General features: G+C 43.8%; 1 protein-coding gene across 1 annotated transcript in view; it reads left to right on the plus strand.

The window, feature by feature from the left end:
* Positions 1–17481, plus strand: part of LOC138583703 (NACHT, LRR and PYD domains-containing protein 1a allele 5-like) — a 31468-nt gene that overhangs the window by 12052 nt on the left and 1935 nt on the right. Inside the window, 3 exon segments of the mRNA XM_069655664.1 lie at positions 8827–8870; positions 11116–11330; positions 11481–11746. Of these exon segments, the coding sequence (XP_069511765.1) occupies positions 8827–8870; positions 11116–11330; positions 11481–11746 (525 nt within the window).

Consider the following 17481-nt stretch of genomic DNA (forward strand, 5'->3'; position numbering starts at 1 on the left):
TTTAATTACCTTTTTAAAGAAGCTGTGCTTTGCCTCAAATCTGATGGTCCAAAGTCCCACAAGAGGCCCAAAAAACCTTATTAGTTGAGGGTACTGTTCTACGTAATGGTGTTTGGGCAGAAGTCTATTATTTAGGTCCATGTTTTAGGTCCAACAATACCTGCCAGGCTGGTTCCTGCTCATGAATCTTAGGACCAATTAGAAATGGGAGTATTCTTGGTAAAATGGACTGTACTTATATATCTCTTTTCTAGTCTTTGCGACCACTCAAAGCTGCTTTTACACTACATATTACATTCACCCTTTCACACACTGATGGCAGAGGCTGCTACGTAAAGTGCCCAACTGTCAATCAGATATCACATTCATACCCGTTGAGCAATTTGGAGTTCAGTGTCTTGCCCAAGGACACTTCGACATGTAGCCTGATGGAGCTGGGGATCGAACCTCCGAACTTCCGAACTTCCGATTGAAAGACGAACGACTCTACCACTGAGCCACAGCCGCCCCATCATAACAGGTTCCAGTTTTCATGGGCATTACCACCAATGGTTTTCCTGCTTGAGAGATTCTGTGGCAAAATATGAGGTTTATTTGTTTTGTCTGTCCACTTGTATGGGAAATGTAGAATGGAATTGTTAATATCATCCAAGGTGATATACTTCTTCGATATTAGTCCTTTGAGACAATGTGCTATTTCAACAGGCACAATGCCTTCAAAGAGATAGTGTTGCCGCCCGCAGCCCAACACTACAAGCACGAGCAATATAACACCAGCCGAACCCTTACAACTACCCTGCTGTAGAAGTCCGACCAGTCGCAGCTTGAGCTGGCATTACTTAACTGAGCCTGCTAACTAGATTGGCCTTGCGACTGATGGGGCTAACGTTAGCCCTTACCGTTAACAGTGTCCTTGACTTTCAACACTATAAAGTTAACTCGGTAGCCTACCTTTTACGACACAAGCCCAATAAAGTAATCCTCCGACTGTCCACAGTGACCACAACAAAGCGCCAGTACTCCTCGTTAACCAAAGTTAATCTTAACGTTACATGAACTACGTTTGTCTACAAATGCTAACTTAGCAGATAATGTTACCTAGCTACTACAAACCAATGACTGTATATACACCAACACACGACGCCCCCGGGCCCCACCTTACTAACTTAGGTAACTGATGCCATTATGCCTACACATTTGTACAGTTTATGAAATAATTTAACACAAACTCATATAATTCTCACCAATGCAGAAAGTTGCTCAGAAATGAGCCGCACCGCGCGCAGTAATGTGGTAACGTTAACTTAACAGACAGTTAATGGCGTCTGCTTGGAAGTATTTATCAGGAAACGAGGCAGACAAATGATTAAACAGCGTGAACGTAATTCTCATGGCATTTCATGGACTTACGTTGGCAACTCTGAAGAAATTATACTAAATATGGCTAGGCATTAGTCGATATTCACATTTATTCCACCCACCCATACTTACCGAGCTGACTTGAGTAAGCTTGAGAAAGCAGGTCTGTCTTCTTCCATAAATGCATTGTGCGCAATGCACGTTTTTGCGGCATTTACAAAACTGATACATTACTTGATTGAGTCACTTTATCCCAACATGAGCTAAACAAGTTCATGTACTCTCTCGGCGTATAGTGTAGATTCTACACAACACTATTACATTTTGCCTTAGAACATGAAATGTTTGTGTAAAATGCACACAAGATGCTTAGATAAATTCAAAAGATGGCCAGTCTCCTTTTTTTCAGTGTTGCCATGTCCCTTGCCCATTGCTTTTTAACTTTGATTGGAGGATCCCATAATTGTTCCTGCAGTAGATGACACATTTTGGAGGCAGTGCCTCTTCATGATGAACATTTAGTAAGCAGTTCTTCAATTGGGCTATCAGTGGGGCAGATAAGAGGGCTTCCCAGCCATTTAGACAAGGCGCTATGCATTAGGACATTTTTCCAGAGTTGGTTACCCACCAAATTATATTTAAAAACAATTTGGTTGAAATTTAGGAATTATTCAGTACAACTATCAAATAAATCTGAGACATAAAATCTCAGCTTGCCTCCATAGAGTCCAGTTACCATCTTATCTCCAATAAGGAATCTGTTGTTGTTCCACAAGGGTGCCAGAGGGTCCCAACATCCAGTTCTATGCAGTTTAGTCCATATTAATCTAGCATTAGCAATAAGAGGATGTTCTTTCTGTTGTAGTGATTTTGTAACAAATAGACCTGACCATGGAGTTGACCCACCACCAACTTCAGTCTTTACCTGTAACCAGCCGAATTTGTCCCTCGCCTCATGACCTGCTAACCATCTTCTTATGAATCTTTCATTGATAGCCCAATAATGCCATTCACAATTAGGAAGAGAAAATCCCCCTTTCTTTATGTGGGTTTGCAGTTTCTTTATTCCTAAGCTTGTCCTTTATTCCTATGTTTCGAATTGCCCCAAAGAAAATCGAGAATGAGAATATCAAAGTATCCAAAGTAAGACTCTGGGATATGTAAAAGGAGATGGCAGCAGCAGTCATCATTTTAATAGAATGTATTTTACCCCCTTGTGAAAGATGAATTTTTGTCCATCTACCAAAATCTAGTTTCATTTTTTTTGTAATCAGGTGTTATCTGAATGCCTAGGTATTTAATACCTTTTGTGGATAAACAAAATTTCCACTGGTTACGGTATCCAGACCAAAATCCTCAATACAGCTTAATAAAGTGGGTATTGATTTTTCTTGTTGCGTTATTAGTAATAGCATATCATCTGCATACATTTAAAGTTTGTGCCGAACATCACCCACTGTAATTCCATGGATGTGAGTATTATCCCTTAATCTCTGTGCTAAAGGCTCTAGAGCCAGCACAAAAAGTCCTGGGCTCAGAGGGCAGTCTTGTCTTGTAGACCAGTGTAATTGGAAGAAATCAGATATGAGTCACTTTGTAAGCACACTAGCACAAGGTGTGGCATACAAAATTCTAATCCAGGAAATACAATTTTCCCCAAAGCCAAACTTTCCAAGGATTTGAAAACGATAACTCTTCTACACAGTTGAAGGCTTTTGCAGCATCTAATGACAAAGCGATTGTTGGTTTAACAAAGTAATGTGTAATGTATTGTAGGTTGACCAGACGGCCAATATTGTCAGAACTATAACGATTAAGTATAAATACAGATTGGTCGACATAGATTATGCTTCCAATGACTTTTGATAAACAATTTGCAAAGACTTTTGCGAAGACCTTTTGTTCACAATTAAGGAGAGATAGGTCTATGACCACTCGGGTCTAAGGCATCCTTCCTTTTCTTTATGAATAAAGGATATAATTGCAGAGTGCATAGATTGTGAAAGAGAGCCGGTTACAAGGGCCTCATTACAGACATCAAGCAGTAAAGTAGTCAAAATGTTCTTAAAAGTTCTGTAGAAATCAACGGGAAAGCTGTAACCCAGGGTATTTATTAAGAGGCATGCTTTTGATTGCCTTTGATATTTCCTTTCCATATACTTAGTGGTACCTCCAGAATGTCTCTGTCACTATCGGAGAGTTGAGGAAGACTGAGTCCTGTAAAGAATTTGTCAAACTTTTGTTTGTCTAGATCCCCCTGTGATGAGTATAGTGTATTGTAAAATGATGTAAAACTATTATTTCTTTGTTTAGATGAGGGAGATACATTTCCATCTGGTTATCTAATACCTGTAATGTGATTTATGCTATTTAACTGTTAAAGGTGGTAGGCAAGCAGCCGGCCAGGCTGCTCACCCACTTGAAAGACAGATAGCTTAGCAGCAACAAGCCAAAAACCCTCACTCTGTCAATGACCTGCGCCTTGCCAACGACCTGAACGAGTGTTACTGTCGCTTTGATAGACAATGGGACAGTCCTGACAACATCCCCCGTGACTCCACTCAACAGCTACAGATTATCACCTCCACATCCCCCACCTCCTCAACGGCCCCCTCTCCTCACACCACAGCAACAACCCTCTCTATCATGGAGAGAGATGTTAACAGGATTTTTAAGAGACAGAACCCCCGCAAAGCAGCCAGACCGGACTCTGTCTCCCCCTCCACCCTGAAGCACTGTGCCGATCAGCTGTCTCTTGTGTTCACAGACATCCCTGTCGCCCTGACCTCTGTGGTAATCAAGTCTTTTGAGCACCTGGTGCTCTCACACCTCAAGTCCATTACAGACCCCCTCCTGGACCCCCTGCAGTTCACATACAGAGCCAACAGGTCCATAGACGCCGCCGTCAACATGGCCCTCCACTAGAGATGTCAACTCTCGTTCACTTCAGTGACCCGGATCTTCGGATCTCGCTCAGCTGAACGATTCGTTCATTACATTCGTTCACCAGGTCGTTCAGTGACATTTCCGGTTTACCCGTAACTCACTCTCACTCGTTCACGAACAATACGGCTCCCATTGCATTACTGGTCTTCTTGTTCAATCATCACAAAATAACAGTTACTTGGCCCAACTATATTAAAAAGAAAATATTATATTTATATAAAAATAAACATTCATGTGTTATCTCATCTTGCTGTTGTGTCAGTTTATTTTTGAGCTGTTGTAATATCGTTTCTAGTATTGTACTTTACTTTATTTCTTTACTTCAGACACATACGTCCATATCTGTACAAAACACAATACATAAAATAAAATACGAAGACTACAACTTCATTGTGCGATCAGTTCATCATAGTTTATAACGCAGCGCGGGGAGAACACAGACGTTTAATAACGTGGACCTGTGTTCAGATCTGTCTGTCAACAGAGACTGCAGTCCGCTGTGTACTACATATATTTTACACAGAGCTGTAGATGATCAGGCTTTATGATCAAACTTTTATATCTCGTCATCACTTCAGTCCGCGATGACCCGCTCCCCCCCTCCCTCTGTGCAGATGCTCTCTCCCTCTCAGCGCTGCGAGTCTGCATCACGGTTTTTATGATATGTTGTTTTTAAAGTTTAACGGAGGTGAATGAGGCTCCTTATATATTCACAGGGCCTGAGGATGTAATATATTTAATCAGAGTCTGAGTCTGTGAATTGACTTGTATGTACAGATGCACCTAATCAGGTCGCTTCGTTCAGTGAACGAGAGAGAGAGAGAGAGAGAGAGAGAGAGAGACATTCGGTCAAGCGATACGTTCAGTCACTGTCACTCGTTCATGAACGATGATACGTTCAGTCGTTCTCCTAACCAATGATGGTGATTTGATACATTAGATGTGATACAAACAGCCCTCCTCTGAAACGCAATTGGCTCGTGCTAACATCAATCAGTCTGGTTTCCTAAAAGAAGAAGTGGGGAGCCAAGTGAACGAAAGGAACGACTTTGATGCTTGAAAGTGAACGGATCATTCCGTTCACTGAAAAGATTCGTTCTTTTTGAACGAATCGTTCAGGACCGAAACATCTCTACCCTCCACTTCATCCTCCAGCATCTGGACTCAGCAGGAACCTATGCCAGGATCCTGTTTGTGGATTTCAGCTCTGCCTTCAACATGATCATCCTGGCTCTGCTTCAGCACAAGCTCTCCCAGCTGAATGTGCCCGACTCCACCTGCAGGTGGATCACTGACTTTCTGTCCGACAGGAGGCAGCACGTGAAGCTGGGGAAACACGTCTCTGACTCCAGGACCCTCAACACCAGCTCCCCTCAAGGCTGCGTTCTTTCCCCTCTGCTCTTCTCTCTGTACACCAACAGCTGCACCTCCAGCCATCATTCCATCAAGCTCCTGAAGTTCGCGGATGACACCACCCTCATTGGACTCATCTCTGGTGGGGACGAGTCTGCCTACAGGTGAGAGATTGACCATCTGGTGAACTGGTGTGGTGATAACAACCTGGAGCTTACAACCAGTGGAGATGGCTGTGGATTTTAGAAAGACAGCAGCCACACCCGCCCCCATCACCATCAGCAACTCCACTGTTTCCACTGTGGAGTCTTTCCACTTCCTGGGGACCATCATCAGCCAGGACCTCAAGTGGGAGCTGAACATCGGCTCCCTCATCAAAAAGGGACAGCAGAGGATGTAATTCCTGCGGCAGCTGAAGAAGTTTAACCTGCCAAAGACAATGATGGTGCACTTCTACACTGCCATCGTTGAGTCCATCCTCACCTGCTCCATCACCGTCTGGTACGCTGCTGCCACTGCCAGGGACAAGGGCAGGCTGCAGTGTATCATCCGCAATGCAGGGAGGGTGATTGGCTGCAACCACTGCCATCTCTCAAGGACCTGTACACCTCCAGGACCCTGAGGCGTGCAGGTAAGATCGAGGCCAACCCCTCTCACCCCGGACACAGTCTCTTTAAGACCCTCTCGTTTGACAAGAGGCTGCGCTCCATCAGGACCAAAACCTTCCGACACAAGAACAGTTTCTTCCCTTCTGCTGCCAGCCTCATCAAGAAGCCCCCACCCCCTGTCTATTGCCTGTTTTCTTATCTTTATTCTAGTTCTGTGTTAATTGTTCTGCACCAAAATCACCAAAACAAATTCCTTGCATGTGCAAACCTTCTTGCCAATAAACATGATTCTGATTCTTCTGATTCTGAAAGACTATTGTTTAAATGGGTTTCCTGGATAAAGGCTATGTTGACTTTGGATGATTTTAAGTAGCGAGAGGCGAGCCTTAAAAGACTCAACAGAGGGGGCAGACGTGACGGAGGATGGAAATCTATTCCACAGTCGAGAGGCCATGAGAAAGCACAATCACCTCTACGTTTAAAATTAGAGTGGGGGACCTCCAGGAGACCTGTGTCAGAAGATCTGAGGGGCCTGGAGGTTTTGTAAGGCCTGAGGAGGTCCGTTAAATAGGAGGGAGCCAGGCCTTTCAGGGCTTTAAAAATAAACAACGCAACCTAACAACCGATCCTGAAGCGGATTGGAAGCCAGTGAAGAGTGGGACTAATGTGCTTCCTCTTCCTGGAACCAGTCAGCAGCCTGGCTGCAGCATTTTGGTCAAGTTGCAGGCGGGACAGGGGCGACTGGCTGATGCCAGTATACAGGGAGTTACAACAATCAAGTCGGGAAGAGATAAAAGTGTGGATTACCTTTTCTAAGTCACTGAAGGAGAGAATGGTTTTTAACTTTGAAATGGTTCTGAGCTCAAAGAAATTGGATTTCAAAACTGCTTTTACCTGGGGGTCAAATGTAATAGATAATTCCAAGGTTTTTAGCTTGGGGTTTGATGTAAGAGGACAGGTGACCTAAGCTATTGGAGACCAGTTTGATGGCATCTTGGGGGCCAAAAAGCACAGCTTCAGTTTTGCTTTGGTTTAGTTGTAGGAAGTTTTGGGCCATCCAAGTTTTTATGTCATTAGCTAGCTAAAACCACAATATCACAATGATATACACTACCAGTCAAAAGTTTGGACACATTTCCCCATTCACTTGTATGAGAAAATGTGTCCAAACTTTTGACTGGTAGTGTATATTTAACATGGTTTTCAATGATGTCAGCTTACCTGTCCGATAGCAAGAAAGCCAGTTGTGGGTCTGTTTTGATCCCCAAAAGCAATCGAAGGTCTCTCTATGATTCGCATGCCCTGCCGAGGTTGACTCTAGTATTCCACCGACGTCGGTCACATTCTGTTTGGACAGACAGGCTTCACTAGATAAAACTTTTTTTTTGTTTTTTATTCTTGCACGTACTTTGTGCTGATGTTGTTGTGGGTGCCAGTCATTTGTTGGCATTATCCGTGTTGCACACTGTTGACTGTATGGCTGGAAAATAGGCAGCGAGGAAAGAAGAGCACGCATATACGTCACTTCCTCTTCCTCTGTAAGAGCCAGAATAAATAAATAGAATGAGATATCAATACCTGCGCTTACCGGTGCTTTTAGTTTTTTCCGAAGGGGAAGGAATACAAGAAACGTGACCCTTTCTGCTCTGGCTAAATCAACCAGACAGTAGGTGTGTGGAAAGCAGCTGTTGTCACCAACGAGTCACAGCTTCTCAACCGTAAAACAAATGTAAATGAAATATAAGAAAGAAAATAGTTTGATTGTTTCATTTAGTTATATCCATTTTGTTTGCTTACTTTTGTTCAGTTGAGTTTAGTTTGAGTTGTTACTTTCAGTCGCCCCTCTCATCAGCATCAAGCACAACAACCATTCAAGATCATCAAACATGAGCAAATGTACAGTGTATAAGTTAGCGTGGCTATAGGAATAAAATATGAAGCCACTATACTCATCTTTTTGCCAGTCAACCGTCCCGAGTGCTTTATATAGAAATCAGCCCACAGGCTGTTAAAGGCAATGGAGGAAGTTGGGGAAGGTCTCAGTTTTTCACTTTCTCTAGTATCCCTTCACACACTGGCAATATAAAATGATTAATACATGAAAAATCTTACACAGTGCACCTTTAAGATACATTTTTATAAACTTGCCTTTTTAGCTGACAGATCATTTTAATAGAGCTCTGGTGTGCATATTTTACTATTATTATATTTTACTACCTTTTGCTTGTTTTATTTTGACTTTTTCTTTTATACAGTTGTTAAACTGCATGTTTGTTTTTTGCAGTTTTTGTATTTTTTATCTACCTTTATGATTGTCTTTTAACTTGTTTCTTGAAAGTAAGAGAGAAGAGACCCATTTTCTTAATTAAAGTTGTCCCTCTGTGTCACCTTACACTGTCCCTCCATTGATGCCATTCGTCTCTGATTCACACAATATGTCTAATTTGAATATGACAGTGTGACTATAGTATTTCATAGCTCAATAAAACTCTCAAAGAAGTTGGCATTTCTATTAAATTAACTTTTCTGTAAAGTAACTCTCTGTCTTTTTTAATTCCAGGCTCCCTCATTCTTTTCACCTGAACAGACTGACTCTACATACAGGTAATCATATTAGACTGCTCTGTCTGTAGTGAGGTTGTTAAAGCTGAACTCTGTTGGAAGACTATTCATAACACACTAAGCAGATGCAGAAGTGTTAACATCGACCTCATTTAGAAAACCGTGTGCAGAATCCAATTTAAAAAATAATGTGCTTTATAAAACTGTAATCTATCTAACTATCTTAGACTCTGAACTTGAAAATCCAGCGTCTTGGCACACAGCTCATTTTAAATATCTTCGACTTCAGCCTGTTATAAAGACACATAGGGCCCTATTTAGACGGTGGAAGGCGCACAGTCTAAAGTGCATGGCGCTAAGTGATTTAGGGCGTGTGGGACGCACTTATGCTAGTTAGGCGCAAGGCGCAAAGAGGTTGGCTTAAGTCCCTGGATAATTCATAGGCGTGTTTTTAGCATAACACGAATCAAACCAATCAGAGTGTCAGCTGTCATTCCCTTTAAGAGCCCAGTGCGCCTGCAGGCAGGTGTGTTGTTATTTACACAGCAGATTTCAGTCTTTCTTCTTAAACTGGACTCAGACCGGCATATTTAACTTATTTCTTTCCACTGTGCACCTGCACACGCAGAAAAAAAACACAGGTTCCTGTACAATACATGTTGAAGCATGTTGATATCACATCATTTAGCAGACGCTTTTGTCCAAAGCGACGAACAACACAAGTTAATACAACACAAGCAATGATCATAACAGGAGGTAAAGAAGTCAGTAAGAGCCAACAAACAGCTTCAAGTGCGATCAGACACCAGTGCTGACAGGCAGTGTATATGCTGTTTTTTAATTTAATTTAATTTAAATAATAATCATCATCAGCAACATCAAAAAGATCAGTATAGTCATCATCATGAAAATCCTAGTCAGCATAAACTACATCCTCGATGTCATCATCATCAATAGCATCAATATCATTAAGGTCAGAGGTGTTCATAAAGAGCTGGGTCTTAGCTTCTTCTTAAAGGTGAAAGGGACTCTGCGGACCGAATGGAGTTTGGTAGCTCGTTCCACCACCGGGGGACGACTGAGGAGAAGAGTCTAGTTAGAGACTTAGGGCCCTGTTTTGATGGGAGTACCAGGCGCCTTTCATTGGCAGAGCGTAGTGGGCGGGAGGGAGTGTAGACCTGGATGAGGGCGTTCAGGTAGACAGGAGCAGTTTTTGTTGCTGTTTTGTAAGCGAGCAACAGGGTTTTCAATTAGATGCGAGCAGTGACTGGGAGCCAGTGGAGGGATATGAACAGTGGAGTGACGTGCCGTTTTTGGTTGATTAAAGACCAATAACGCTGCTGCGTTCTTGATCATCTACAGAGGTTTGAATGTGCATGCAGGAAGGCCTGCCAGTAGGGAGCTGCAGTAGTCAATGCGTGATATCACGAGAGCCTGTACCAACAGTTGTGTTGCATGCTCTGACAGGTAGGGTCTGATCTTCCTGATGTAGTACAGGGCAAATCGACATGACCGAGCAATCGAGGCCACGTGAACCTTAAAGGTTAGCTGGTCGTCAATTGTGACACCCAGGTTCCGGGCAGACTTAGTGGGTATGAGTTCAGTTTGTCCAAGCTGGATATTAATCTGTGATTGCATAGAAGGACTGGCTGGGATAACAAGGAGCTCAGTCTTAGGTACATTGTTGTTTACACTTGATGTTGTGTCCAAATCACATAACAATCTCGAGCCATTTTCATTGTTTTGTGTCTGTTAAACACACTAACTGCCGCACATTTTGGTCCGCTTAACATAGAATTTACGCTGTGTTGCCAACATTTGCTGTTGTCTCCAGAACACAGCAGAATTGAGAGTCGTTTCCACTGTTCTGTCTTTGATCATCACACTGTGGCTGCTGGTTGTTCTGTGACTGCAACACATCCCGACATGCAACACTCCCCAACGTGCACATGGATGTGAGGCCCCATTCATTGCCACTTGCGGCTTTAATTATTATTATTATCATTATTATTATTATTATTATCATTACTGTTGTTATTATTATTATTACTATTATTATTATTGTTCCCTTTTCTTATGTTTACCCTCTTCAACCTGGCTTTGATTCTCAATGTTTTATAATGACACAGCAATGTATTGTCTTTGTGTTCTTGTCTAGTTGTATAAGTGTCTTGTCCTGTTGTTGGTGTTAACGTCACACATGTCTTGTGTTGTTGTTGTATATTGTTTATTGCACAATAAATAAAAATAAATAAATAAAATTAATTCAGCCTTTTGTGGCCTGCAGGTTCAGATGTCCTGGTCAAGGTGTGTTCCAGTGTGCTTTGACTAGACTGGTGTTTGTTATGGCAAAGGAGGCGGAGCTTCTGTACAGGACTGTCCAATGGGATGAGCGCCTCCTCCAATCCGCTGGCAAGAAGGCTGCAGGGCCGCTGTTCAACATGGAGTGTTCTGAGGATGCTGTGTGTCAGATCCATTTCCCTCACTGTGACACAAAGGAAGGTACACACAATGCTTCCTTCAATGTTAAAAAAATTAATTACTTAAATGAAGATGATTTGTATCCTTGACATGCTCCAGAATATATGTAAATAGATTCATAACTCATAATAATAACAGAAATCAAGTGGTTTACCCTCTTTGCTTTCGCAGCTCTGCTGGTTGATGGCCTGTTGTCTGTCGTCCACATCAATGATGAGGGAATGAGCATCTTGAAGCCGCTGGAGATCACAGACACTCATGTGATTGTGGACGTCCCTCACCTCTCTGCCTTTGGCCTGGCTTGGGATTTTGTTCGAAGGTTTCTGAACATTTCCCTGCCAATAAAAGGCCAAGTCCTGCTGTTCCTGCGACCTCCAGACATAAGGCATCAAGTTCTGGATGTGTTATTGCTGCAGCACAACATCGTTCTGCATGAGGTAAAGCTGAATGTCACACCTGCTTACTTTCATCCTGAGGTGTTGTTTAAACCACGAGGATAATTCACACTTTACTCTCTTGGGTTTACCCACAACTGTACATAAAGATGTCCACTTGTGATCAGATAACTTGGGATGCATATTAATACCATGGGGAAACACTGCAATATGGACAACCAAGGTTTAGTTTTTGTTTTAAGGTACCCTGTTGTGTAGCTTTGGTATCTTGAAACTCACTGTGAAACGCTTGCATTATGGACATGTACAGGCACGAAAACTACTGCTTGGTTAGGTTTATTAACACATAAGGGTTGTGCATAAAATTATACCACAAGGTTGACTTTTGGCTTCAACCGGACTTGCAACTTGTGTTTAAGTGTTTAAGTTTGCCATGGATGGGTTATACCCAAGTTAGTTGAAAATCTGGTGCACCTTGTCCTCTGCGTCTCTCAGCCTGATGCAGTGGGCAAGAGTAACTCATTAATCTGCCATAATTTCTGACTATCTTTAGTTCAAATGCCCGTTCAAACACCAAAGCAGAAACCTTGACTTTACAGCAGAAATAAACATGTTTACAGCCTGATACAAAAATCTGTTTTGGTCTCTATAGCTCATTTATCTATTTATGACAACTAATTTCTTGAAACACGAGCTGCTGCAACTTGGACATATCTTCAGTGATGGACCCAGGGACATAGGGTGTTTCGGGTCTTTGATCATCAAACACCCTCACCTAGACGACCCAGCCGTGGGTGATCCGTCTGGGGCTTGTGTCCAAATTGCTTGCTGCACAATTATTTGCCCTTCCTCATCCCCGGCCAACTTTGAATTTTTTCTGTGGCTTCTGTGATAATCCTGGTGGCTCTTCTCTCCTGCAATCTTCTGATGCCCAGGAGACAGACTGTCTAATGCAGGTTCTCCTTACAATGTTGTCCAGGACCTTCAGCTGCTTCCCTAGGTTGGCACTCAGCTACGAGTTGGGGGCTGTGACTAATGTGCCAGTTGAGGCCCTGAGGTCTTTCTCCAAATCTGATAAAGGAAATGTTGGCCCTGGTGGGGAGCTTCTTTTTTCTGTGCTGGATACCCGTGCAGGTGGTCTTGGCTACTGCCTTCAGCACCTGGCCACGCCACCAACTGTACCTCCCCTCTCCTAAGGCTTTCAGGCACCAGCTTAGGATATGCTTCAGTGAACCTCTACCCAGGCACAGTGAACATGATGGCGTGTCAGCTCAGCCCCAGCATGGCAGGTTGGATGGACTTGGTGGGACCTTATACTTTGCCTGGATCAGGAACTTGAGTCCAGCTTCTGACATCCAAAGCTATGTCTAGATGATCTTACGGGCAGTTGTGTGGTTCCCGATTAGTCCAAGCTCCCTGACTGCGCAGTGCCTCGGTCCTGCTGTGGCACTCCCCCTCAACACCCTCTGCATGAATCTCCCCATGTATCCACTGATACGTCTCTCTCCCCTAGGCTTGTCGTACTGAGTTCTACTGAGTTCCACTGTGGCCACCAGGATGCAATGTCGCAGCCTTGCTTCTGCCTGTTTGACAGCATCCTGCGCCCACTACTCCCACCCAGCCCTAACCAAGATTCCTGCTGAGGAGAGTCTGTTGTCAGTTGAGTCTTTGTAGAGCAGTACCTCTCTGGCTCTGGAAACCTTGAATTCCTCAGTTATGCTGGTAAAGCTGCAGCTTGTCGGTGTGCCCATCAAGGGCAATGCTGCTTAGGCTGCCTAGCGTTAAAGATGTAGAAGTAAAAACAGTCCAAAAATATTGATTGGCCAGAAGAAAAAGAAATATTGTGTATAAGAAGTGTAGCAATTAAATAAAATACACTAACACAGATGGAATCTGGACTCAACCTAAAGAGAAGCAGTACTTCTCAGTAACACTTCCCCTCTTAGAACCATGGTTCTGTATTTGGCTGGCTTGAAGCTAATCCTAGCCCAAGTAATGGCCTTCCCCAATCCTTGTAGGAGCCATAGACATCTTGGCACTGGATCAGTCAACCTCCGATCAAAGTCAGTATTCCTAAAGCTCAGCAAGGGCTGATCTATCCTCCTCTCTTGCCTTCCTGTACTGCTGTTTCGAGGACTTCAGCTCCTTCCTTAACTGAGACATCTGCCACTAGGCTCCTGGTTTGCCGCAGGCCACAAGACCCAGCGATGTTCTAATCGTGTGCTCGAGGTTCTGGACACTGGGTTGACTCCAGGACCTGCTCCTCCTCTGTCTCACCAGGGACTGTGCTAGGCACTACCTCTGTGCATTGCTCCACTTCCTCCTTGTGCAGCCCATCTTCGTCTAGTGAATCTTCAGACCTCCCTGTTGTCTGGTGGGGGTGTCTTTCAGAAGGGCTTTCCAAAGGGAAGACAAAAGTTATTTGTATTTCCTGTCGATGTGAACTGAGTTATCACCGGCAGTGTTTCCGCTACATACATTTTGCCACGGCGCCACCGCTGCTTCAGGTTTCTGTGTAATTTAAACGACTCCGCTCCAAATGAACGGTCGTTCGCCTGCTCCCCTTGTTGAAGAGCACTGAAACAGTGACAGGAATCACAGGACATCAGGATGCTCTCTGTCCGCACACAATCATATGCAGTTCTGTAACGCAATGTAAACATTCCTACTGTGTATCTCCATATGTCCCTATTGTAAATGCATTGATTGTCGCTGTTTATAAAGCTTATAAAAGGTGCAGATGTCATTCGGTAATGATCGATCGTTTTGATCGCTACGTCATTAATAACGTCCCCTTGTGCACACGCCGCTCACGTGCTCTGAGAACTGAATTGCGAGAGAAAATATTAAACTTTTGTGACTTAAACAGACTGCTGATGAAGACAGTCAACACAGCAGACAGAGAGACAGACAGCAAGAGGGGGCGGGGCCAGAACCTACGCAGAGAGCAGAGGTACAGGTGTGTTGGGGGAAGTGATCAGATTAAAGTAGTTTGTGAATTAAAAGTTGAATTAAGGTGAAGAAGAGAGTACAATTAAACTGTGGAAGGAAGAAATCAGCATCTAGAAAGAGGGAAATCCAGACTGAGTAAGTCTACATGTGATGTGCTTCTCACACAAATCATTGATATATGCGATGATTGCCACGATCTGCTTTCAGCATATTTTCTGAGCGTGCAGTACCTTTGAGGTTATTCTGTAGAATATTCTGGACAGTATTTGTCATTGTTTTGGAATGTTGCAGTAATAATAAAGATACATTTGCATAAAGGAAGCATATTTGTCCATTCCCATGTTGATAAGAGGATTAAAAACTTTAAAAATATCTCTTTAAGGTACATTTACAACAGGTAAATATGTGTGATTAATCACAAGTTAACTATGGACAACGATGCAATTAATTGCAATTAAATATTTTAATTATTTTATTCGATTAACAGCCCTAGTATAAATACAAACAAATAAACTTGAGTCCACCCGGATGAGACATATTCACAGCTTGGTCTTATATACTCTGAGGCCCCTCCTTTGCTGGGCTTTGAAACTTTTTTTCTTGTTGTCTGTTCTCTGCTTAATTTTTTAATCGTGTCATAAAGGGCAGACTTTTGTCTTATGGTGTCATCTCCTGCTGCCACTCAGCTCCCAAATTTAATTCCCCTCAGTTTTGTTGACACAGTTAAAACTTTCAGCAGGACAATCTAGATAAATTTGTAGGAGGTGCTTTCTCACAGCGCTGGTCAGATAAGAAGGGCTTATTACCAAGGACCACCTGGTCCCATATCTCCAGATCAGATAAGATATTTTGGTCACACACCCTGTTATCAACACCTGGCTTTTTAATGAACTTTAAAACAGTTGATTATAAAAACTTTATACTAGTGCGGTTTTATAGAAAGGAAGTGAGGGAGCATTTCTGAAGTGTTGGGGGAGAGAGTTCCAGAGGGAGGGGGCAGCAATGGAAAAGGCTCCAACTGTCCCCCCAGGTCTGGTATTTGGTTCGGGCGAGAGGGGTGAGGAGGTTGGCATCGGTAGTTCTTAGTTTGCGGGTGGGCATGTCTTGGAGAAGGAGGTCAGTGAGGTAAGATGGGGCAAGATTGTGATGGGCCGTGTAGGTGATTAGTAGGATTTTGAATTGTATTCTGAATTTGATGGGAAGCCAGTGGAGGTGCTGCAGGACAGGGGTGATGTGGTCTCTGGTGCGACAGTGGGTGAGCAGACGGGCGGCAGAGTTCTGGATGTATTGGAGTTTGTCGAGGAGTTTGGAGGATGTGCCATACAGAATGCTGTTGCAATAGTCCAGTCCTGAGGTGATGAAGGCGTGAATGAATGTTTCAGCAGTTGAGAAAGTGAGGGAGGGCGAAGATGGGCAATGTTTTTGAGATGGAAGAAGGCCGTTTTGGTGATGTAGTTGACTTGATGTTTAAATGAGAGAGATTGATCGAAAATGACACCAAGGTTGAGGATGTGGGTGGAAGCAGGGACAGTGGAGCCATCAATACAAAGGGTGAAGTCGGGGCAAGAGGAGGATTTCTGATATGTTGCTCTTGTGTTTGAGAAAGTTTGCTCGCATCCAGGTTTTGATGTCCGTAAGGCAGTTTGTGATGGTGGAGTGAGTGGCAGCAGTGATGGATTTGGTGGAGATGTAGAGCTGGGTGTCAACGGCATAACAGTGAAAATGGAGGCCATGGCGGAGACCAAGCACTGAGCCTTGGGGAATGCCTTGAGAGAGAGGGGCTGTTTAAGAGGTGGATTTGTTGATGCTGATAAACTGGTGGCGGATGGAGAGGTAGGATTTGAACCAGTAGAGTTCAGTTGATGCTGAGGAGGATTCAAGACGGGTGGGAAGAATGGAGTGACTGATGGTGTCGAAGGCTGCAATAAGGTCGAGAAGGATGAGGATATCAAGGGAGTGGGTGTCAGAGGAAAAGAGGAGGTCGTTGGTGACTTTGAGAAGGGCAGTCTCTGTGCTGTGATGGGTTGTGAAACTGGATTGAAATGGTTGATAGAGATGATTGGAGTCCAGGTGGGTTTTGAGTTGTGAGGCGACGGTGCGTTCAAGTATTTTGGACAGAAAGGGGAGATTGGAGATGGGGCGGTAATTGTTGGGGATGTCAGGGTCAAGGCCAGGCGTTTTGAGGAGGGGTCTGACAGAGGCGAGTTTAAGGGCAGGGGGACAGAGCCAGTAGACAGGGAGGAGTTGATTACAGAGAGGATGAGGGGGAGGAGAGCAGGAAGGCAGGCTTTGACTAAGGTGGTGGGGATGGGGTCCAGGTCACAGGTGGAGGTCTTCATGGCAGAAAGTGATTTGTGGAGTTCAAAGGGGGAGATCAGGGAGAATTGGGAGAGTTACCGATCTGTAAGACGGGGAGTGGCAGAGTCAGGATCAGGATGGGGGGGTGGAGCTCGAAGTGGCAAGTTGGTTGTAGATTGAATCAATTTTTAATTGGTTAAAGTACATGAATGAGTTGCATTTGTCAGATGTAAAGGAGTGGGTGGGGTTGTCCAAGGGTTTAAGAAGTTTGCTGATTGTGGAGAATAAAGCCTTGGGGTTAGCGGAACCAGAATGGACGAGACCAGAGCAGTAGGTGGAGCGTGCAGTGTTGAGGGCATGTTTGTTTGCATGCTTGGGTGTGTACAGTGAAGCCGGTTTTCTCTTAGAGTCGTTCTAGTTGTTGTTTCCGTGATTTCATCAGACGGAGTTTAGGGGTGTACCAGGTAACAGTGTGGGTGAATAAGACAGTTCTGGTTTTGAGGGTTGAAAGCTGGTCAAGACAGGAG

The sequence above is a fragment of the Semicossyphus pulcher genome, unplaced genomic scaffold (assembly GCF_022749685.1).
Source record: "Semicossyphus pulcher isolate SPU_LCO1_2020_fin unplaced genomic scaffold, fSemPul1.0.p SCAF_9, whole genome shotgun sequence".
NCBI lineage: Eukaryota > Metazoa > Chordata > Actinopteri > Labriformes > Labridae > Semicossyphus > Semicossyphus pulcher.